The sequence below is a fragment of the Neoarius graeffei genome, chromosome 2 (genome assembly GCF_027579695.1).
Source record: "Neoarius graeffei isolate fNeoGra1 chromosome 2, fNeoGra1.pri, whole genome shotgun sequence".
Taxonomy (NCBI): domain Eukaryota; kingdom Metazoa; phylum Chordata; class Actinopteri; order Siluriformes; family Ariidae; genus Neoarius; species Neoarius graeffei.
The window spans coordinates 60,466,274-60,489,464 of NC_083570.1; the positions used below are offsets into that span (position 1 = coordinate 60,466,274).

General features: G+C 39.5%; 1 protein-coding gene across 2 annotated transcripts in view; it reads left to right on the forward strand.

Moving 5' to 3' along the window:
- The window catches only part of mon2 (MON2 homolog, regulator of endosome-to-Golgi trafficking), a 95,134-nt gene extending 76,326 nt beyond the window's left edge, over window positions 1–18,808 (forward strand). The window contains exons 20-34 of one of the 2 annotated variants that reach the window (XM_060914577.1): window positions 1,907–2,008; window positions 3,272–3,382; window positions 4,756–4,931; window positions 7,015–7,177; window positions 7,333–7,626; window positions 7,984–8,182; window positions 9,187–9,824; window positions 10,256–10,399; window positions 11,575–11,703; window positions 11,866–12,056; window positions 12,187–12,247; window positions 12,539–12,662; window positions 13,121–13,328; window positions 13,576–13,658; window positions 14,046–18,808. In XM_060914577.1, coding sequence (XP_060770560.1) covers window positions 1,907–2,008; window positions 3,272–3,382; window positions 4,756–4,931; window positions 7,015–7,177; window positions 7,333–7,626; window positions 7,984–8,182; window positions 9,187–9,824; window positions 10,256–10,399; window positions 11,575–11,703; window positions 11,866–12,056; window positions 12,187–12,247; window positions 12,539–12,662; window positions 13,121–13,328; window positions 13,576–13,658; window positions 14,046–14,209 — 2,787 coding nt within the window. In that variant the 3' untranslated portion in view covers window positions 14,210–18,808. Of the gene's footprint in view, window positions 1–1,906; window positions 2,009–3,271; window positions 3,383–4,755; window positions 4,932–7,014; window positions 7,178–7,332; window positions 7,627–7,983; window positions 8,183–9,186; window positions 9,825–10,255; window positions 10,400–11,147; window positions 11,352–11,574; window positions 11,704–11,865; window positions 12,057–12,186; window positions 12,248–12,538; window positions 12,663–13,120; window positions 13,329–13,575; window positions 13,659–14,045 lie in introns of those variants that run through there. The other variant, XM_060914578.1, reaches the window with a different exon arrangement.
- Window positions 18,809–23,191: the final 4,383 nt, after the last annotated feature.

The window sequence follows — 23,191 nt, forward strand, 5'->3', positions numbered from 1 at the left end:
AACGGCGCGGACTTCCGCCTTGTATCACCTTTCATTAAAGAGTATAAAAGTATGAAAATACTGCAAATACTGATGCAAATACTGCCCATTGTGTAGTTATGATTGTCTTTAGGCTTGCCATCCTTCCACTTGCAAGTAGTAAGTGATATGTGCTGGGATCACACACACAGCGGCTCAGTCCCGAATCGTGGCTCGTACACTTCACTCGCGCGCTCTGTGAGCTGGGCAGGGCCGGAGTGCGCACCCTCCAGAGGGCACTCGCTGTTCAGGGCGGAGTGATTTGGAGCGCAGGATGCCTGCGGAGCCGAGCGTATCCGTGTATTGGCGTTGCTGTGTGCACGCAAATCGTGTATTGGTGTTGCTGTGTGCACACTAATCGTTTTAAAAATGTTAATCTGATGATCCGCTGATACGGTCTAATGTAAACATGGGCTTATGCACCAAAAGGTCCTCCACATTCCTTTAATCGTTTAATGATCTTGTGCATTTTAGAGGGTGAAATATCCAAATCCCTTTGTATCTTTCTTTGACGAACATTCTTTTTAAGCATTTCAATAATTTTCTCACACATTTGTTGACGAACTGGAGAGCCTTGGTCAATCTTTGCTCCTCAAAGACTAGGCCTTTCCTGGATGCTGATTTTGCACCAAATCATGATTGTAGTCACCTGTTGACATCACCTGTTTCGAACCACATCATTATTTAATTCTTTTACCTCATTACAAGCCTTAAATTGCCCTTTCCCAACTTTTTTTGGAATGTGTTGCAGGCCTGAAATGCAGGAATAGATGTATATTAACAAATGAAATGAAGTTGACCAGACAAAACATGAAATATCTTCAGTTCATACTGTCTGTAATGAAATGCAAGTCAAAGTAAATTTAGAAATCACTGCTTTCTTTTTTTTCTTTGCATTTTTCATACCATTCCTATTTTTTCTGATTTGAGGTTGTCCATTGAGAAACATTGTTCTTAAACTGTTGGACTATTTGCTTATCCAGTTTTTCACAAAGTGGTGAACCTTGCCCCATCTTACGTGTGAAAGTCTGAGCCTTTCCGAGTATGAATTAAACAGTTTACCTGTAGAATGTTACAAACAGGTGTTTTTTTGTTTTGTTTTGTTTTGTTTTGTTTAAGTATTTCACAACTTTCCCAGTCTTCTGCTGCCACGTCTCAATTTTTTTTGGAACCCTAGAAAATGACCAGTTGTATACAGTACCAGTAAAAAGTTTGGACACACCTACTCATTCATTGGTTTTCTGTATTTTTCTCCATTGTAGAGCAATACTGAAGACATCAAAGCTATGAAATAACATGGAATTATGTGGCAAATAAAGTGTTTAAAAAGCAAAATATATTTCATATTTTAGATTCTTCAAAGTAGCCACCATTTACCTTAATGATGCTTTGTACACTATTAGCATTATCTTAACCAGCTTCATGAGGGAGTCACCTGGAATGCTTTTCAATTAACAGGTGCCTCGTCAAAAGTTAATTAGCGCAATTTCTTGCTGCCTTAATGCATTTGAGATCAAACGGTAAATAATAAAAATACAGTAAATAGCCCTATTCCACAACTGTAGTAATCCATATTGTGTCAAGAATCACTCAACCGAAGTAAAGAGAAACGACATCCATCATTACTTTAAGACATGGTCTTTTAATTAATAAAAATAAAGAAAAACTATTGAATTAGGTGTGTCCAAACTTTTGAGAGTGCGTGTTGTGTTTGCTGAGTACAGTTTTCGTGCAATTATTTGATCAATCAAAATTCTTTGTACCCCACATTTATATAGATTTCTAGAGGTCTTAATATTTTACTCTATTATTAATTATGGTTTTAATAGGTGTGTGTGTGTTTATGCATTACACAAGTTTCTAATGTTCTTTCATATTTGGTCAGCAGGAGCCATCTCTGTTTGCAGTAGCTAAGCTGTTGGAGACAGGCCTGGTGAATATGGACCGCATAGAAATCTTATGGAGACCTCTTACTGCACACCTATTAGAGGTAGCTGAAGGAATCCAGTGACTGCAGGCTTGGCAATAAAGCACCTTTTTGATTATGGGCTAAAGGATAAGTTCTGACTGAGGGCACTCCAGAATTTTGGGACCCTTCAAGTGAATGGGCAAAAATTATTGTACAAATAAACATTGGATGCAAATATTCAACATTTTCACTCAGACATTTGGGGGGAAAGTACTTAACTTTCCTCTAAAAATAATTATTTATCTAAATGCTTTTTTGAAATAACAGTATTCAAGTACAAATATGAGGTGTATAAGGATAACTCATAATTATTTTTATAATGCATTTTTTGCGAGTTTTCATGAATGGTCACAATTCTGGACTTAATTGAAGTACAAAGATGCTGTTGTGTTAGGCAACACAGCTGATCATACTCTCTCTGCCTGTAGTCTCATGTACTTTTCTCTAACCAAGACACCCTCTGTAGTCTTGTGTTCTAAGACAGAATACTTGTTTTCATGTCGTACTTTTCATATTTTTCTGTTTTTCTGTCTGCCTGTCTCTCAATCTGTCTGTCTCTGTCTCATCTCTCTCTCTTCTTGCATCATGTCTATTTTGCAGAAGGTAAGTTCCTAATCTCGTTTTTCACTTGTACATAATTCTTGACTGTTTTTCTTTTAGCAGAAACAGTTCTGTTTGTTCTAGTAAGCTTGAGAAACTTGAAGCCCTGCCAAAATTGGACCATCCAAGCTAATCACACCGTGAATCAAGTGGATGGGCCAAACCAATAACGTTTGCAAAATAACCAAAAAATGTCGGCTTTGGCCTTTTAACTACAACCTCAATACTTGTGAAATATTAATCACACGAATCAGCCAATCCATACAAACCACAAGTGATCCATTCGACTTGTTTGTTTTTCCTGAGTGCTGGGTGTCTCTTGATCTGTAGTTGTTATTCTTTTACTGGGTTGATTTTGTGGCACTCCAGATCAATTTTTAAAAGAAAGCTTTTATGTTAACTGATATTTTAAGCCATGTTAAATTACGCTTGGCATGTGTGTGTTTTTTTTTTTTTTTTTTAATCCTGTCAGTTCTGTATTGCTTGCATTTTGATCAGCTCTGTTTGTGTTCTGTTCCATATTTAGTTCTAAGTCAGATTTAAAGTCAACAAATTGTTCTTTTTGTGTGCATGTATGGTACTGGTGTACCATAACATTATATACACGTGTACCGCAATTCATTCATAATTTGAATGCACTGAGTTTCAAACGATGCGTTTTCCTTATCATTTTGTTTCTGTCAGGTGTGCCAACACCCTAACACACGTATGAGGGAGTGGGGAGCTGAGGCAGTCACGTCTTTGATCAAAGCTGGCCTTGCCTACAAACATGACCCTCCTCTTTCACAGAACCAGGTATCTGCACCTTCATGGAAAACAGCTTACTATTCATATATACTCTTCATGTTGATGTCTATTTCCTCTGTTTCTGGCATTTTTATGATGGTGGTGGAGAGTGCTGTCAAAGACATCAGTCTAAAACCTCCCATAGGTGTTCAGTTCAGTTGTGATCTGCTGACTGTGAAGGCCGTAGTATACTATTTGCATCATTTTCATACTCTTCAAACAGTGCAGTGGGATTTTATCATTATAGAAGAGCCCACTCCTATGAGAATAGAAATCTTCCGATAATGGAACCTTTTCATTGCACACAGGTCCCAAATGTCATCATATTTCTTCACCCATTTTCAGACTCCTGCTTCTCATATAGAAAAAGTCACATCATCTCTATCGCTTTACAACAACTACATAGAATATTAAAATAAACAGCAGAACTTGCCTTTTCCACTAATGCTAGTTCTTTCTCTGTGCAACGATATGTTCTTGAGTAATCCTTTTCTGAAATCACAGCAAATAAAACAATTACCTTTAATTCTGTTAGACACTAAGCACATATGTTTTCAAATTGTTAAGTCATAGAGTATCCCAATATTATGGTTCAAATATTGCCAGATTCCAGACAATCCTCAACACAATTCTGAAAAGCTATTGCCAACATTTTATAGTGAAATGCATGTGAAAATTTCAAAAGACTATCTTTTTTTTCCCTCATTGATATAAAGGTTGATATAAAACATCTCATCTCGTCTCATTATCTGTAGCCGCTTTATCCTGTTCTACAGGGTCGCAGGCGAGCTGGAGCCTATCCCAGCTGACTATGGGCGAAAGGCGGGGTACACCCTGGACAAGTTGCCAGGTCATCACAGGGCTGACACATAGACACAGACAACCATTCACACTCACATTCACACCTACGGTCAATTTAGAGTCACCAGTTAACCTAACCTGGATGTCTTTGGACTGTGGGGGAAACCGGAGCACCCGGAGGAAACCCACGCGGACACGGGGAGAACATGCAAACTCCGCACAGAAAGGCCCTCGCCGGCCATGGGGCTCGAACCCGGACCTTCTTGCTGTGAGGCGACAGCGCTAACCACTACACCACCGTGCCGCCCTAATATAAAACATGTACAAGTATTACCATATCAAATGATGGAAGATCTGGATAGCCTCAGTTGGTCTGAGAAGAAGAAGAAGAAAAAGCAAGAAGATATAAGATGTTTGGCTAGCCCTTATAATGACCAAGATAAGAGCTTAAAAGTAAAGGTAGTGAAATTATCCTGAAAATATCCTAGGACTCATGGTTTAACTTAATTTGTATAAAACGGTATTTTCATTTTCTTGGAAAGTTTATAGATGCCTTGATCCTAGTGGTTTTATGTTCACAGAGACTGCAGCTCCTGTTGCTGAACCCTCTGAAGGAGCTTTCTAACATCCTACACTCTGATATCAGGCAAAAGCAGCTTGAGTGTGTGCTCCAGATTTTGCAGAGTCAAGGAGACAGCCTTGGCCCAGGCTGGCCTCTGGTGCTGGGGGTCATCGGAGCCATTCGCAATGATCAAGGGTGAGATGAGCGCGCACATACACTCATGGTCCATTTTATTAGGAACACCTGTACACCTACACATTCATGCAGTTATCTAATCAGCCAGTCATGTGGCAGCAGTGCAATGCAAAAGATCATGCAGATATAGGTCAAGAGCATCAATTAATGTTCACATCAAACATCAGAATGGGGAAAAATTATGATCTCTGTGACTTTCACTGTGGCATGGGTGTTGGTGCCCGATGGACTGGTTTGAGTATTTCAGATACTGCTGATCTCCTGGGGCTTTCACACACAACAGTCTCTAGAGTTTACACAAAATGGTGCAAAAAACAAAAAAACATTGAGTGAGCAACAGTTCTGTGGGTGGAAACACCTTGTTGATGAGAGAGGTCAGAGGAGAACGGTCAGATTGGTACAAGCTCCCAAGAAGATGATATTAACTTGACAACCTTTACAGCCATGATGAGTATATCGTGAACCTTTAGGTCGATGGACTACAACAGAAGACAACCACACTGGGTTCCCCTTCTGTCAGAGAAGAACAGGAATCTGAGGTAGAGCCCTGCACTATGCAAAGCAGTGCGGCACGGGACAAATTTTGAAAGCTCATTGCGGGCGGTAGGGGGAGTGCACAATGCGGGAGCGGGCGGGAGAGGTGATAAGCTGCATTCCCGCTAACTAAAAACGTGTTTAAAATAAAATGTATAAATTATTAATTTATGTCTATCATATATAATTTGTGCTGGATATTTTATTTGGCATTAATAAAAACATTTTAAGATGCCTAAATTTGCGGATGTGGTCTAATCTCGCGTACGTTTCCGATTCCTTTCCGCTCTTCCGTGTTTGAGATCTCCGATCATGGCAGAAGAGCCAGAGCTCCTCTAGTGAAGCTCACAATGGGTATCTCTGTAAAGCCTCAGCTGCGCATGCCGCCTGGCAACGTGCACCCTCGCTACGTGCGCTAGGTGAAGGATCGGTCAGTGGAGAGCTCAGCTAAGCTCAGCATGTTTAATTCCCCAAGCCAATGACAAGAACTTTCGTGAGAAATAACACGAACGTCTGCATCATGCGGGATTTGCAGGCGGGAGCGGGACAAAATATGGCGGGCGGGAGTGGGACTGAAAATCATAATTCTTTGCGGGAGCGGGACTGCACAATGCCGGAGCGGGCGGGAGCGGGACTGAAAATTCTGTCCCGCGCAGACCTCTAATCTGAGGTTATCATAAGCACAGACTCAGTCAAACTGGACAGTTGAAAATGAGAAAAATAATCACCTGGTCTTTTTCCAGTTTTCAACTGTCCAGTTTGTCTGTGCCCATGATAGCCTCAGATTCTCAGAGTGGAACCTGATGTGGTCTTCCGCTGTTGTCGTTCATCCACCTCAAAGTTCAATGTTTTGTGCATGCTGAGATGCTTTTCTGCTCATCACGGTTGTAAAGAGTGCTTATTTGAGTTACTATAGACTTCCTGTCAACCCAAACCAGCCTGATCATTCTCCTCTGAGCTTTCTCATCAAGTTGTTTCAGCTTGCAGGCCCTCCGTTTACAGGATGGTGTGTTTGTGGGTCGTCGTCTTCTTCCTCGCAGCATTCTTTTAAACTTTAGAGACTGTTGTGCATGATAATGCCAGTTTCTGAAATACTCAAACCAGCCCATCTGGCACCAACAACCATATCATGGTTAAAATCAGAGAACACCTTTCTTAATTCTTATGTATGATGTGAACATTAACTCTGTTTGCATGTTTTTATGCATTGTGGTGGTGCCACATGATTGGGTGATTTTAGGTAATTAAATGAATGTACAGGTTTTCCTAATAAAGTGGACAGATTAGTTACCCGAGTGCATCTCCCTCAATGTATGTTTGTAAAAAAAAAAAAAGAGGTTTATCCTGAAAGAGTGTGATGCAGAAGAAGCAGTGACAAGGTTTTGGCAATGTTAACTGCACTTACCTGATAAGGGTGTTTTGTTGGATGGGTGTTTGTTTGTTTGTTTGTTTGTTTGTTTGTTTGTTTGTTTGTTTGTTTTGGTTTAGTTTTTTTTTGCTACTGCCTCCCAATTCCTATTCATTAAGTTGTCTTTGCTTTGGTTTCTAGTGAATCCTTAATTAGAACAGCCTTCCAGTGCCTGCAACTAGTGGTGACGGACTTCCTTCCCACTATGCCTTGTACATGCCTCCAGATTGTTGTTGATGTAGCTGGCAGCTTTGGTCTTCAAAACCAGGAACTGAACATCAGCTTGACCTCTATAGGCCTTTTGGTGAGAGTACTTCTACCATCTACTACATTTATACACCAACTTTTAAAAACTGCTCACATCATATTTTGGAACAAAATGTTCATGATGATGAGAATAGTCATCATGTGTGGTGCACCATCATTAATGGCCACACCTCTGCATTATTCTTTCTTTAGTGGAACATCTCAGACTATTTCTTCCAAAGAGGAGAGAAAATTACAGAGGAGCTGGAGCGAGAGGAAGCCATTCTGATAAAACAGGCCCATGAAAAAGGGGAGCCTCTGAATCGACCCTTCCATCCTGCTCCACCATTTGACTGCCTGTGGTTGTGTCTTTATGCCAAATTGGGAGAGTTGTGTGTGGATCCTCGGCCAGCCGTCAGAAAAAGTGCAGGCCAAACAATGTTTTCGACAATCGCTGCCCACGGAACCCTGCTACAGCAACCCACGTGGCACATAGTAGTGTGGAAGGTACCCTGTTGACAAACTGATAGAATATTTGTTACTCTTGTTGTAAAGCATTATAATGTTTTTGAAATGTTTTGCAGTAGCAAGTCTGACAAGGACACAATGTCCAGTATTTTTGTATTTTTCTTTCTACAGCAGTTACTGTCTAATTTTGACACTATGGCTGAGAAGTGCTGTTTAATACATGGTTCATGGTTTATTGCAACTAGTATGTTAGTTATTAGTGTTCATAATAGGTTAATATTTAAAGACATATTGCACCCATCATCACCACAGTCAATATATTTAAAATAATATTTTAACATTAGAAAACATGTACAAACTATATCTGAGAATATACCTTATGTTGTAACCTGGCAGGTGCTTTTTCACTTATTGGGTTGTGTGAGGAAGTCGTCCACCACTGCCGATAAGGAGAAGATCGAATCAGGAGGCGGGAACATCCTTATTCACCATTCACGTGATACTGCAGAGAAGCAGTGGGCAGAAACTTGGGTCCTGACCTTGGCTGGTGTAGCACGAATCTTTAACACCAGGAGATATCTGCTGCAGCAACTGGGTGAGAAATGACAACTGGGTAGAAGCTTCTTTCACACAAAAATATATAAATTCAATCTTATCCTTGATATCCAAGAGACAGTGTGGCATTTTAGAGGAATTTGGATGATTTTTTTTTCTTTTAAATCTACATCAGTTCGCTTGGGTACACTGTCATGCAAATTTATAAGGGAATTGACTGGAAGTTTTTTTTTTCCCCCCTCCCCAAGTATCTTGGAGAACTTGGCACATTTTGTGGATCATGTTTGCTACAAGATCTACACACCTGACCACCATATCCATACGTGCTTGTTGAACATCCCATTCCAGATTTATCTCCTAACCTTTACTCTTCTAGGAAGGGTTTCCACTAAATTTTGGAGTGTGACTGTGGGGATTTGTGCTCATTCAGCCACAAGAGCATTAATGAGGTCAGACAGTGATGTTGGGTGAGAAGGCCTGGGGTGGGGTTGAGGTCAGGCCTCTGTGTAGATCACTTGAGTTCTTCACTTTACCCTTAGAAAACGAAGTCCTCATGGGGCATTGTCATGCTGGAACATGTTTGGGTCTCTTGGTTCCAGTGAAAGGAAATTGTAATGCTACAGCAGACAGACATTCTAGACAATTGTGTGCTTCTAGCCTTTGATAACACACATGGGGAAAAGCCCACATATGGCTGCAACGATCAGGTGTCCACAGTTTTTCCATGTGTTTGTTTGTTTGTTAATGAACATTTGGAACAGTACTAAATGTGCCTTTTTCTACTGACACTGTAAACATCTAGACAAGATCTAACATCCTGTATAAATATTTGAGTGCCTAAGCCTGTTTCACAATACTATATATCCATGAAATTTCCAGATGCAGCTTTAAATTAAACAGCATTTAGGCTGATGATAACTCTTTTGAAGCTTAATGATGAGAATGAGCATAGTCACTGTTCCTTTAATTTTTCTGTACCAATTTATCTTATGTTTATCGAATATGCATTCTTGTGGCTAATCCTTTCCCAAAACACTCGTGTAGGTGATTTCTTCAAAGCATGGGAGGTGCTGTTGGACCACATCCAGTCTGCAGCTCTCAGCAAAAATAATGAAGTCTCTCTGGCTGCTCTCAAGAGTTTTCAGGAAATTCTCCAGCTAGTGACACCAGTTAAAGATGTGGAAAAACCTGACTCTTTGGGTTCTGTGGACCTTCCCCCTGTCCCCATGGTGGACTCTCTCACATCCTCAGGCCCTGGGAGACCTCTGATGCGTTCAGACTCTTTAGCAGAGCGGCTAGCGCAGCGCTACAATGCCCAGGCTCAGCTTCCTCTTCCTGGGGAAGAGGTGGATGACTCTGCACTGTGGTGGTCAGCTTGGAGCACATGGTACCGAACGGGCACAGAGTGCACACGGCCTCCAAATGGCAATACTGATAAATTGGCATTTGTGCCCAGTCAGCCCTTTCTGACGGCATTGATCCAGATCTTCCCCGCTCTGTACCAGCACATAGCAAGTGGCTTTAGCATGGAGGACTTGCGTAAGCTGGGTGTTATACTGCACGGAGCAGTGTCTGTACCCATCAGTTCAGATGCTTCACCGTTCATTCTGCCTTCCTACACAGAGGCAGTGCTCACCAGTCTGCAAGAAGCTGTTCTCACAGCTCTCGATGTGCTACAGAAGGTGAGGGATGTTGGATGCCAATATTGGGCCACAAAGATTAGAAAAGCTTTCCATTGCACATCTGTAACTTGGGTTATTTTATTTTCGTATAAATATTGGCTTCATACTATATTTGTGTCTTGTGTGTTATTGCTGCAACAGGAGAGTGTGGTAATAATGTTTTAAATATTAGTAAGTTTTAGATAGAATATGCTTAATTTTGAGAATGCATACATGTCCCGCCCTTTTATTTATTTTTATTTTTTTTATTTTTTTTTTAAACAGCATTTTGGAAAAACTGAGAGCTGAAATATTTCATGGTAGTTACTGAAGGGTTAGGTGTAGGTATGGCGTTATTTAGCTACAGCAATGTCTTCTAATACATCAATGGACAAAGATGGGAAAGCATACAGTCATAAGTGTCCACATACATTTATGTTATATTTTTACAGGCAATTTGTGTGGGCCCTGAGACCCTGCAGGTGATGTACCCTGCCATTTTTGAGCAGCTCCTGCAGTTTGTTGAATTCTCTTGCAAGCCCCCGCAGTATGGCAAAATGGAAACTAAGCATGTGGCTAATGCTAAATATAACCAGGTTAGTGTGTCACCACACAATATAACTCACGCTGAAGTAATCTTGCATTAAATAATTACTCTTAAACTTTTATTGATATGTAAATCTATATCAGGAATTCTGTAAAGTTGCTTTGAGACAAAAATAGAAGCACTATATACTGTAAATAAAATGGAATTGAATGAATAATAACAGGAACAAACCCATTTCTACAGGTGGGATTTTTTTTTCTTAGTAATGTTTTGCCTAATTATTCAGCGTTTCCATTTACATTAGCTAAGATATTTTGGTTGGGATCTGTTAAATGTGGAGCATTTACAGTTTTTTTTGTTTGTTTGTTTTTTGTTTTGTTTTTTTAAATTCATTGTGTGTGTTGTGAATTGCCTTTGAATGTGGCTGATATTTTCTAATGGAATGGGGTTGATTGGGACATTTATTTTACTTATCTGAATGCACTTAAAATCCCTTGTAGGATGTCATCTTTATCATGGATGCAGAATTTCCCCCATCCCATTCTCTCACTGATTTTATCCCTTTTTCTTCTTTTGTTCTTGAAACATATACTTGGCCTTGATAATTTTCTCACTCATTGACCTAATTGACCTTACTTGTAAGGATGTGGTTTTCACAATACTTTTATCATTTCAGTCTGCAAGTGTTCTGTCATTAATCTTAATCTGCCATATGAAACGGTTAATATTTGACCACTCTTCTCTCATTTTTTTTTTTTTTGTTGTTTTTTTGTACTTGTCAAATGGATCCACTATAGATCCAACTATTTGCACCGGTGAGTTTCTTCCACCTGTCTTTGACCCCTTTCAGCATAATGAAGTTCAGTGGCAAAACTTGACATAAAAGACTACATCCTCTTATCTTTTTGCCTCACTGCCATAGTTTACACTCATTCTTTATCCTGTTCTTTCTTTACCAACATTGCTTTTTTTGACTTCTGTGTGCAGTCTAAAGAACTCCAAAATACTTTGAGTTGCTCTACAGCTCTATCCCACTGTAGGACAGTGTATTATAAGATTTTGATTTTAACAATATTTGTGTGTGTCTGCCCATATGTTTTAGTTTTGCTTTAATTGATGTCAGGCTTTTTATTTGATTTTTGATTTCATCACATGGATTATATGTGCAAAATGCTTGTTTGTTTATTTACCTGTTCCCATATTTCTCTCCCTGTCTTTCTCTAGGCTGAGTGGGTGGCCTTAAACTATGTGCCGTTTGCTGAGAGATCTCTCGAGGTGATGGTAGACCTGTATCATAAAACTGCTTGTCACAAAGCTGTTATCACTGAGAAAGTCTTAGAGAACATCATTAAGGTAATTGTTTAGTATGCATCAATTACATCACAGTCTCTTACAGCTTACATCTTAAACCTCCTTACACCTGTTCTGGTGTCCACAAACTTTTTGCCATTAATACAGTTATTTATATTAAAAAAAAAATGTGGGTTGGTTTGTTTTTTGTAATTGTTGCTGTAGACTCTGACGATGCCTTTAGGCCTGAAATATGCATGTCCTGCTGAAAGCACATGGAAGCTGGCGGTCTCCTCTCTGCTCAAAGTTCTTTCCATCGGCCTTCCAGTTGCCCGGCAACATGCCTCCTCAGGCAAATTTGACACCATGTGGCCTGAGCTGGCAAATGCCTTTGAGGACTTCCTCTTCACTAAAAGGTATATGCACAGCTATTGTGTAGCTGACGCGTAGCAAAGAATATATTTTTAAGAATTTGAAACTGAAGCTTCACCCAGTTAAAAAAAAAAAAATTATGGATCATAACATGGCCATAATTTTTGTCTACAGTACACCTCCTGATAACCTGTCCATTCAAGAGTTCCAGAAAAATGAAGCCATTGATGTTGAGGTAAGATTTTACCCTTCAGTTTCAATCTGGAAAAATAATTACACCTGTTTTGAACCATAATATACAGGCAAATGTTGAGTGTTGTAACCTTGGTCATCTCTTCCACACTGACCATCACGAGCAGCATCGTACTTATTCATATTAAAAAGGCATATTTTTTAACTAATATCAGATAAATACTTTTGGACTGAATTTACATTGTATAAAGCCACACTGTTTTCCATCGGAGAGGTGTGATGACATTATGATTTCATGGATTGCTGTCTTTTTTTTGTGTGTTTTGTCCACAAGGTGGTGCAGTTGATCAGTACAGAGATTTTGCCGTACGCTAATTTCCTCCCCAAAGAATTTGTAGGTCAGATCATGGCCATGCTCAACAGAGGGTCCATCCATTCTCAGCCATCTTCCTTTACAGGTAGAGAATAAGTTAGGCACAGTGTTTTGGAATACATTCATGTATGTGTGCATATATTGTAGGTATGTGTGGTAGATACATACTGTAATTTGATTACATAAAGTATCAAGCCATTTTCACTGGTATTTTGTATTGTAGTTTACTTGCAATTTTTATTATTGTTTATATGATATTACAGTGTAGATTTTAATAAATCGGACACCAAGGGGCATTTTAGATGTCAAATTATACTCACACTGACATTATAATAAATATGCTAACACGTATATGAAATGATTCAGTATAGTGTCTGCCACAAACTTGGTATTTTATTATAGAAACTAAATATGTGGGAGTGACTTTGCAACTTTTAACAGAAGTAGTTTGCTATCTTAATATCTTTATATTTATTGCTATAATTTTGCTAGATACAATATATTTATACAATGTAAAATCCTCTCATGTGGTTGTGGTTATAGAAGCAGAGATTGATATCCGTATGCGTGAAGAGTTCTCTAAGGTGTGTTTCGAGACCCTGCTACAGTTCTCCTTCAGTAATAAAGTGAGCACACCACAGGAAGGCTACATCTCCCGCATGGCCCTCTCGGTGCTACTGCACAGAGCTCAGGACGTGCTGCGCCGATACGTAGAAGATGAAAGGCTTAGCGGTCGCTGCCCCCTCCCCAGGTAATTCTACGCAGACAGACAGACGTGCATACAAATATGCATCTGAGTCCTGAGATGACTTTTTAAAAGAGAGAGCTCACTCTTGAGCCATACCGATAACTGTCTTCTCCCTGCTTCCATTTTATTTTTAATCTTAAATGTATATTGCACTGTGTACGATCTATGGATAGTTACAAAGCCTTTGACTTTATGGATATTATGTACATTGTCTGATGCCATTTTTTCCTGTTTTCTTTTCTTCTCTTAGGCAACAAGTGACAGAAATCATTTTTGTTTTAAAAGCTGTTAGCACACTCATGGATTCCCTCAAAAAGACACAGCCTGAGAATGGCAAGTATATTTTTCATTATTAACATCAATAATATACTTTTTCTTGGCTGGGTTTGGAGCTATTAGACTTTATACATACATACATACATACAGACATACAGTTGACTGTTAATTTTAATGTAATGTTTCATGCAAACAATTTTAATGTTGTCTATATTAGAATTTTCAGAGGAGAATGAAATAATTTCTTATTTCTTTTTTCTGCTGGTCATTCTACTTTTGGATGCACCCCTGTCATGCTTTAATCTTTTTTCCCCCCTTATTTTCTGGATTTATTATATGGCTGCTCTTGTGCGCTCACGATCTTGCTCGCTTGCTTGCTCGCTCGCTCTCTCGCTTGCTCCTTCTCCATACTACTTGCTGTGTGACTTGCATGTATATTTTCAGTGGATGGGAATACCTGGGCTCAGGTGATCGCTCTGTACCCCACGCTGGTAGAATGTATCACTTGTTCGTCTCCTGAGATCAGCTCTGCTCTGAAGGAGGCTCTGGGGCCTTTCAAAGACTTCATGCAGCCGCCAGTGGCCAAAGTGCAGAATGGCGAGTCATGATCCATTACGTCCCACAAGCTTTTTATCCAACCAGAACCATGGCACACCACACACAAAGACTTGTTTTTGCCCCAACACACATTTTATTGGCTTTTTTCATGGAAACCAAGCTCCACTGTTCTCAGCTTCTTCTAACGGTAATTCAAATAAAATTTTAATTGGCTGGCTGGACAGTAATAATGCATTTTTTGTTAGATAACATATGCAGTGTTCATTGTATTTTCTTCTTGATCCCCATCCCCCACATTTTTTTTCTTTTCCCTAAACAGGAGTTAATATACAGTGTGTGGTGATAGTGTTAACGATGTAACAAAGAATCACATATTCAACATTAATTATCTCAAACCGAATAATGGTTTTAGACAATACATTGATTAATAAAAGTGGTCTTTTTGTGACATTTTCTCAACTGCAAAAAGATTTTATGCAAGATCTGATTGTAACATTCCATGTGATCTCTAGTGAACTGGAGAAGGGATGTAACCCTGTGTGTGTAAAATAAATGGTACAGTTCTATGAACACCAAATATACTTATTTATTTTTAAATGCCACTTTACACAATATCAGACGGTAGCATTGCTTTTCTGTAGTGTGCAATTTGAATCTACATTTGTCTTTGTGGGTGGCATGGTGCCGCAGCCGGTACCGTTGCTGCATCATAGCTCCATGCTCGATCATGACCTTAGGTTACTTTCTGTGCAGAGTTTTGCATGTTCACTCTGGTTTCCTCCCACCACACAACATGCCAGTAGGTGAATTGGCTAATCTAAATTGCCCCTAGGTGTGAATTTGACTGAATATTTAAACCAGTGTTTCTTAACCAGTGGTCCATTGACCCCTTTTAGTCTGTGATAATGTTTTGAAAAATATTTATTTAAATATTTCAAAATATACTTTAAATACATTTTCAGCCCCCCCCCCCCCCCTTTTAAACTTATTTATTGTTTTATTAAATAAATCTACAGTACCAGTCGAAAGTTTGGACACACCTTTTAAATCAATGTTTTTTTTCTTTATTTTTATTAATTAAGACACTTCATGTCTTAAACCACACTCACAACCTGCTGTACGTGCTACTACGGGCGGTCTAAAATTTGGCAAAACTGTGCTTGAGACTTGCGCGACACTTGCGTGTGTTCAGCGCTGTAGAAGGTCGCAGACTGGCCGTGGAGACTTTTGGTCCTGCACATGCAAATTCTACGGGTCTTGCGAAAAATCAAGAACGCATACACTACGTACGGGACCCGTACTGCTCTTGTATGCCTGAACCAAGTCAGCAGCATGGCTAGTAGGGGCTTTTTGCGATGACAGTAAGACGTACGAGTGACACATGGTCATTGTACGAGTGACGTGCCTCAGAAGTACTACAGAAGTATTCCACACTTGCTATTTCTGCAGCCCCCAAGACAGAAGTACATCTCACTTTCTACCCCATGTGTGGTGTGCACACAGTGCACGCAACCTGTATGCAACATGAGGAGCAAGACTCTGGGTATATATTGGGGGAGGAACCAAGGAACCGATTATGTACCGTGTAGCATTGTAGAAGGGAAGAAGATGGCTGTCGCCATACCGCCGCAAGGACTGGGGGAGTTGGACCTTTACAGACAGATGATAGAAGCTGAGGAGCAGCACGAAGCGATATTGGCTTTGCTCATACAGGAACACTGACATCAGAACACGAGGCGGCAGAGGCGGTGGCCTCTGTCCCATCTTTTCCCAATCACTTTCTCTCTCTTATCCTCTGCCGAATGCAGCCTGTACTTAGCAAGTACTTTGCCCGTACTTCTCCCCCAAACTTTCGCCCGGGTTCACCACAACACTGCGGCACAGCTGAGAGCTTCCAAACCCTGCGACCCGTGTACACTACCGTTCAAAAGTTTGGGGTCACTTTGAAATTTCCTTATTTTTGAAAGAAAAGCACTGTTCTTTTCAATGAAGATCACTTTAAACTAATCAGAAATGCACTCTATACATTGCTAATGTGGTAAATGACTATTCTAGCTGCTGGTTTTTGGTGCAATATCTCCATAGGTGTATAGAGGCCCATTTCCAGCAACTCTCACTCCAGTGTTCTAATGGTACAATGTGTTTGCTCATTGCCTCAGAAGGCTAATGGATGATTAGAAAACCCTTGTACAATCATGTTAGCACAGCTGAAAACAGTTGAGCTCTTTAGAGAAGCTATAAAACTGACCTTCCTTTGAGCAGATTGAGTTTCTGGAGCATCACATTTGTGGGGTCAATTAAATGCTCAAAATGGCCAGAAAAATGTCTTGACTATATTTTCTATTCACTTTTCATGGAAAACACAAAATTGCCTGGGTGACCCCAAACTTTTGAACGGTAGTGTATGTCCAAAACACTTACAGCAGGTTGTGAGTGTGGCGTTAAAGGAATGATGGAAGTCATTTCTCTTTACTTAGTTGAGCGGTTTTTGATATAATATGGATTACTATACTTGTGGAATAGAGCTATTTACTGTGTTTTTATTATTTACTATTTACTGTTTGATCTCAAACACATTTAAGAAGACAAGAAATTACAGTAACATTTGACAAGACACACCTGTTAATTGAAAAACATTCCAGGTGACTCCCTCATGAAGCTGGTTAAGATAGTGCCAATAGTGTACAAAGCGTCATCACAGTAGACACTGGCTACTCTGAAGAATCTAAAATATGAAACTTATTTTGTTTAACACTTTTTTTTTTTCTGTTTACCACATATAGTAATTCCATACATGTTCCATGTGTTATTTCATAGTTTTGTCTTCAGTCTTGTTCTACAATGTAGAAAGTAGTCAAAGTATAGAAAAACCTATGAAAGAGTAGGTGTGTCCAAACTTTTGACTGCTACTGTATATGCTAAGTCATGTGCATTCACAGCTCTCCACTGGCTTAGCTCAGCTTGTTCATTCCAGAGTGCACTCGATTTATGTTCACTGTGTCATTATTCACACATTTTGCATTGTGTCCAACATTGTTGGGTTAAATAAACAAATGATCATTCAGACTGATAATCAGATTGAGTGTAATGTTAGCAATAAAATGTGTAAACATTTTACTGTTCATCCCCAGCTGCAAAAAAGACAAAGTTCAAGTTCAACACTGATGCATATTAATGGGGAAATTAAATGTGTATGTCAGTGTACAATGTGAAATGTTTATAGCACTGTACAGTTGCAGTCATCCATTTACATACATGGACATAACTATCATGACAATATTGTGCTTTCAATTATTTCTTTGAACTGTTCTTTTTTTGAGGCAGAATGATTGTACAACATGCATTTTTAATAGAAAAAAATTATTTGGTATACAATTTTTTTTTTCTGTTTTCTGAAATCAAAACAGGGTCAAAATTATACAGATAGTGTAAAAATATACATACAGCATACTAATATTTGGTTAAATGTCCCTTCACCAGTTTCACCTTGACTATATGCTTTTGATAGCCATCAATAAGATTCTGGCAGAATTCTGGTTGAATATTTGACCACTGTTCTTGGCAGAACTGATAGAGTTCAATGAAATTGAAATTCAGTTAATTTAAACTGATGGTTTGAGGTTATGGTGAAGAATTCTGAGGTTGTCTCATTATTCCACCCACTTTGTGCAACGCACCAGTTCCACTGGCAGAAAAACAGCCCTATAGCATGATGCTACCATCACCAGGCTTACCAGTTGGTACAGTGTTCTTGGGGTTGAATGGTCATTATGTCCAAAGAACTTGATCTTTGTCTCATCTGACCATAAAACCTTCCTCCAGAAGGCTTTTCCTTTGTCCATGTGGTCAGCTGCAAACTTTAGTCGAGCTTGAAGTTGTCGATTTTGGAGCATGGGGCTTCTTTCTTGGACAGCAGCTTGTGCCTTGGTGGTTCATGAGTTGTTTCTTACCATCCAAAACAATTTCCTATCACCAGAGGATGACCATTTTGGTCTTTTTTCAGACCTTGGCAAAGTGGCTACACCTCCCAATAATGTATTTACATATAATCGTTGATAACTGACCTTGGAATCTGCAGTTGTTTAGAAATGAATCCAAGAGACATTCCTGACTTGTGTAAATCTATGATCCTCTTTTCAGATCTGCACTGATCTCCTTGGACTTTCCCATTATACTGTGTGTTGGTCAATATAATGACAGCTGCCAAACAAACCCCTTTTATGTTTTCACAGAGAAGCTACCAGCTGTAGTCAATCATGATCACTAACAGGAAGTTAAGACATTTTGAAACTTTTAGCACCACTGAATTAATAATCTCAATTGGTGTGTGTATATTTTTTGACCCTGTTTTTATTTCAGACACCCAAAATAAAACTTGGGCACCTAATTCTTGGTGGTTGTTTATTATTATTATTATTATTATTATTATTAAAGATGCATGTTGTACAATCATTCTACCACAGAAAAAGAACAGTTCAACGAAATCGTTGAAAGCCCAATGTTGTCATGACATTCAAAACTGTGCAGTGACTGCATCTGTATAAAAATGTCACTGTTAATATTTAAGGCATTTTGAATATCAGGCAGGATATCAAATTTAATATTGAACTGAAAATTTATTAAATTTGACACCTGTTGGTTTCTGAAAATGTGTAGTGTCTCTTACTTACATACAGTGGGATCCAAAAGTCTGAGAGCAGTATTGAAAATGCTTCCATTTTTTTGCGTTCTTTTCTAAAAGTTTTCATTAGAAATTCTACTACTGATGACAACTTGAGTGAAAAGTATAATCTTTAAAATATTAACATGAAATTCACTGTGTCTTAGTGTTTGGTACGTCCCCGTTTTTTCTTTAATGACAGTGTACTCAAGCCAGCCTGGCATTACTCCACACGATTGTGCAAAACAAAAATCCATTTCAGATTCCTGAAACCTATTTGTTTTCTATTTTAAATGAAAATATTTTCAATGTGGTCTCAGACTTTTGAACTTAATCAGTCACAACCCCAATTCCAAAAAAGCTGGGATGCTTTGTAAAACGTAAATAAAAACAGAATGCAATGATTTGCAAATCCTTTTCAACATATATTCAACTGAATACAATACAAAGACAAGACATTTATTGTTCAAACAAACATTTTTGTTTTTGTTTTTTTTCTAAAGATACAATCATAATGAAATTGATGCTTGTAACATATGACAGAAAAGTTGTGACGGGCAACAAAAGACTGGGAAAAGTCTGGAATGCAAAAAAAAAACAACAAAGACTGGAATGCTCAAAATGATGCATGTGGAATGACATTGTATAACAGATATTACTACATGGACTCAAAAACACTTCAGAAAACCGTTGTTGGTAAACACAGTTTGTTGCTGCATCTACCATGCAAAGTGAAGGCCAAATAACATCCAGAAATGCTGCCGAATTTTCTGGGCCCGAGCTCATCTGAGATGGACTGAGGCAAAGTGGGAAAGAGTGTTGTGGTCTGATGAGTCCACATTTAAATTGGTTTTGGAAATAATAAACATTGTGTCCTCCAGGCTAAAGAGAAAAAGGACCATCCAGATGGTTACCAGCACAAAATTCAAAAGTCAGCATCTGAGAGGGAATGGGGGTGTGTTAGTGCCCATGGCATGGGTAACTTCCACACCTGTGAAGGCGCTATTAATACTGAAAGGTACATGCAGGTTTTGGACAACATATGCTGCCATCCAGATGACATCTTTTTCAGGGACGTCCCTGCTTATTCCAGCAAGACCATATCAAGCCACATTCTGCATGTTACAACAGTGTGGCTTCGTAGTAAGAGTGTGGGTGCTAAACTGGCCTGCCTGTCTCCCATTGAAAACATGGCATGCATTATGAAGCGCAAAATACAATAAGAGACTGTGGACTGTTGAGCAACTGAAGTCATATATTAAGCAAGAATGGGAAAGAATTTCATGTTCAAAACTTCAACAATTAGTGTCCTCAGTTCCCAGATACATACTGGGTGTTCTTAAAAGAAAATATGATGTAACACAGTGGTAAATGTGCACATGTCCTCTGTTTTTTGGAACCTGTTGCAGGCATCAAATTAGGAATGAGCATATATTTACCAAAAAGATAAATTTTATCAGTTTAAACATTAAATAGCTTGTGTTTTGTATTGTATTCAATTAAATATAGGAAAAGGATTTGCAAATCATTGTATTCTGTTTTTATTTAAATTTTACACAGTGTCCCAACTTCTTTGGAATCTAGCTTGGACTGACTTCATCCATCATCTGTAGCCGCTTATCCTGTCCTCCAGGGTCGCAGGAGCCTATCCCAGCTGACTATGGGCGAGAGGCGGGGTACACCCTGGACAAGTTGGACAGGGCCAACACACACACACAAACAACCATTCACACCTACGGTCAATTTAGAGCCACCAGTTAGCCTAGCCCGCATGCCTTTGGGGGAAACCGGAGCACCCGGAGGAAACCCATGCAGACACGAGGAGAACATGCAAACTCCACACAGAAAGGCCCTCGTCAGCTACTGGGCTTGAACCCAGGACCTTCTTGCTGTGAGGCGACAGTGCTAACCACTACACCACCGTGCCACCCTACTTCCTTACTTATTAATAATAATATGGGAGTTCTGCAAGGCTTAGTCAGAGAATGCTAGCTACAAAAAGGCTGAGAGTCACTGATCTCAACAAACTGAAGACGACTAAGGAATATAGGCTTAGCAGAACTACATACTGAAATAACTGTAACACATGAACTTGTTTCATATCGAGCTGTGCAGATGGATTTTGGTGTTGCTTTTTGTGTAAGCAAGATCCAGCTGTACCACTGATTGATTGATTGATTTTATTTGACATTCTCAGTTCTTATATAAAAAATAAATACATGATTTAGTTTCAAACCACACCACATACTTAAACTAAAAACAGAGAGTCAGGATAACACAATAAAGCTCGAAAGCTTATTTCCATTGTGGTCCTTTGATGTTGGATGGCAGCAGATGTAAAAATGACAAGAGTGGCGCTGTGACATTACTAAAATTGTAAAACAAAATTACATAGACAGTATACACATCAGATTAACATTGTATACATACTATATAAGTGCAAGCCCTACACTATCTGATCTCTAAGCCATGTTTTCACAGCACGTTTAAACCCATCCAAACTAATGATTACCTTAATATTACCTGGTAACTTATTCCACAGACTAGTTGCAACATATAAAAAGGAGTCCTTCCCTATTTTAGTTTGCACTCTTAGAGGAACAAAATCTGTGGAACACCCCCTAGTGAAGTAACTATGAACGTCCCTCACTCTACTAAAAAAAAAAATTATTCAAGATTTTTATTTGTCATATACACAATAACAGACACAGCGGTTTATTATTGCGTAGTGAAATTCTTATTTTGCAACTGCCCGACCAAACTACGCTTACCAAAATAAAAAGAAATATATATATATATATATATATATATATATATATATAAAATATAAAGTGCATATGGAATGCAAAATATAAAGGTAGAGTGAAAAATGAAGATAACATTTAAAAAAAAAGAGGCAAACAAACAATGTGCAAACATAGAGGTAGATCTACTGTGCAATGTCTCATCTCATTATCTCTAGCCGCTTTATCCTTCTACAGGGTCGCAGGCAAGCTGGAGCCTATCCCAGCTGACTATGGGCGAAAGGCAGGGTACACCCTGGACAAGTCGCCAGGTCATCACAGGGCTGACACATAGACAACCATTCACACTCACGGTCAATTTAGTGTCACCAGTTAACCTAACCTGCATGTCTTTGGACTGTGGGGGAAACTGGAGCACCCGGAGGAAACCCACGCGGATACGGGGAGAACATGCAAACTCCACACAGAAAGGCCCTTTCCGGCCACGGGGCTCGAACCCAGGACCTTCTCGCTGTAAGGCGACAGCGCTAACCACTACACCACCGTGCCGCCCTACTGTGCAATGTCTTGTGCAAAAAATATTTAGGGACATCTCCATTTACAATCTTATATACCATGCTCAATTCCATTTGAGAGACTCTATCCTCTACCCTCAACCATCCCAGACTCTTAAAATGATGAGGATCAAGGTGAGTTCTTGGGGGCAGATCCAAAATGGTCCTTACTAATTTATTTTGTGAGGTCTGGAGCTGGAAATCACAGGGTTGAGACATGCTTCAAATCCTAGACTGACCTTAAGTGAAACTGAATGGCTTTATCAGCTGATTTTTGTGCACTATGTGCTTGAATTAGTCTCTCGACTCCAGTATGACGAAATGTGGTGGGCGGGGCTTTCTTTCATCTCATTGGCTATCCGTTGAGCCAATGGCATGTCTGAAAGAGCGTAGTCCGCTCTACAACTGCTTACGCGCTGATCTACAACTCTCCGGCGTGTCTGAGGAGGAGGTAGGTGTGCTCTCAGTCCGTCTGTGGAGCAAGCGAGGGGATCTTGCAGCAGCAGCCTTAACTCCATACTCCACTGAGATCGTCTGAAGATGGTGTGTGGTCGCAGAGTGCCATGTCCTAGCTGAGGTAGTAGTTTGTGCTGTTGGATGGGATGTGAGATTGCCCGCTAATGGAGGTGACTGCGCAAGCTACTGCCTTGCTAGTGCTGGTCATTAACTTCAAACACTGGACCGCTACAAAGTAGCATCATGGAGCAGTTCTGTGGGAACATTTTGTACCATTTCGCTCCACACACTGCAGCAGCAGACAGAAGTGGGTTCTGTAGCCTAATCTCTTCAGTCGGTCATGGATACATCAATTAATCCGCTTTTCTCTAACGAGGACATCACGTTAAACTGAATAATGCGGGTGTTTGCGAATGTGAAAAACACTAGGATTTATTTATTTATTTATTTTTGAAAAATCACTAATATAATTTTATCTTGGGCTATTTTTAACGGGAAAAACAATGTTATGTATAAGCCTATGTCCGATTTTGACGTTATGGTCTTTCCCCAAATGATGAATCGATTCATCATACCCTTATGGGTACATTAGAGAATAACTGGAACCACACTGAACAT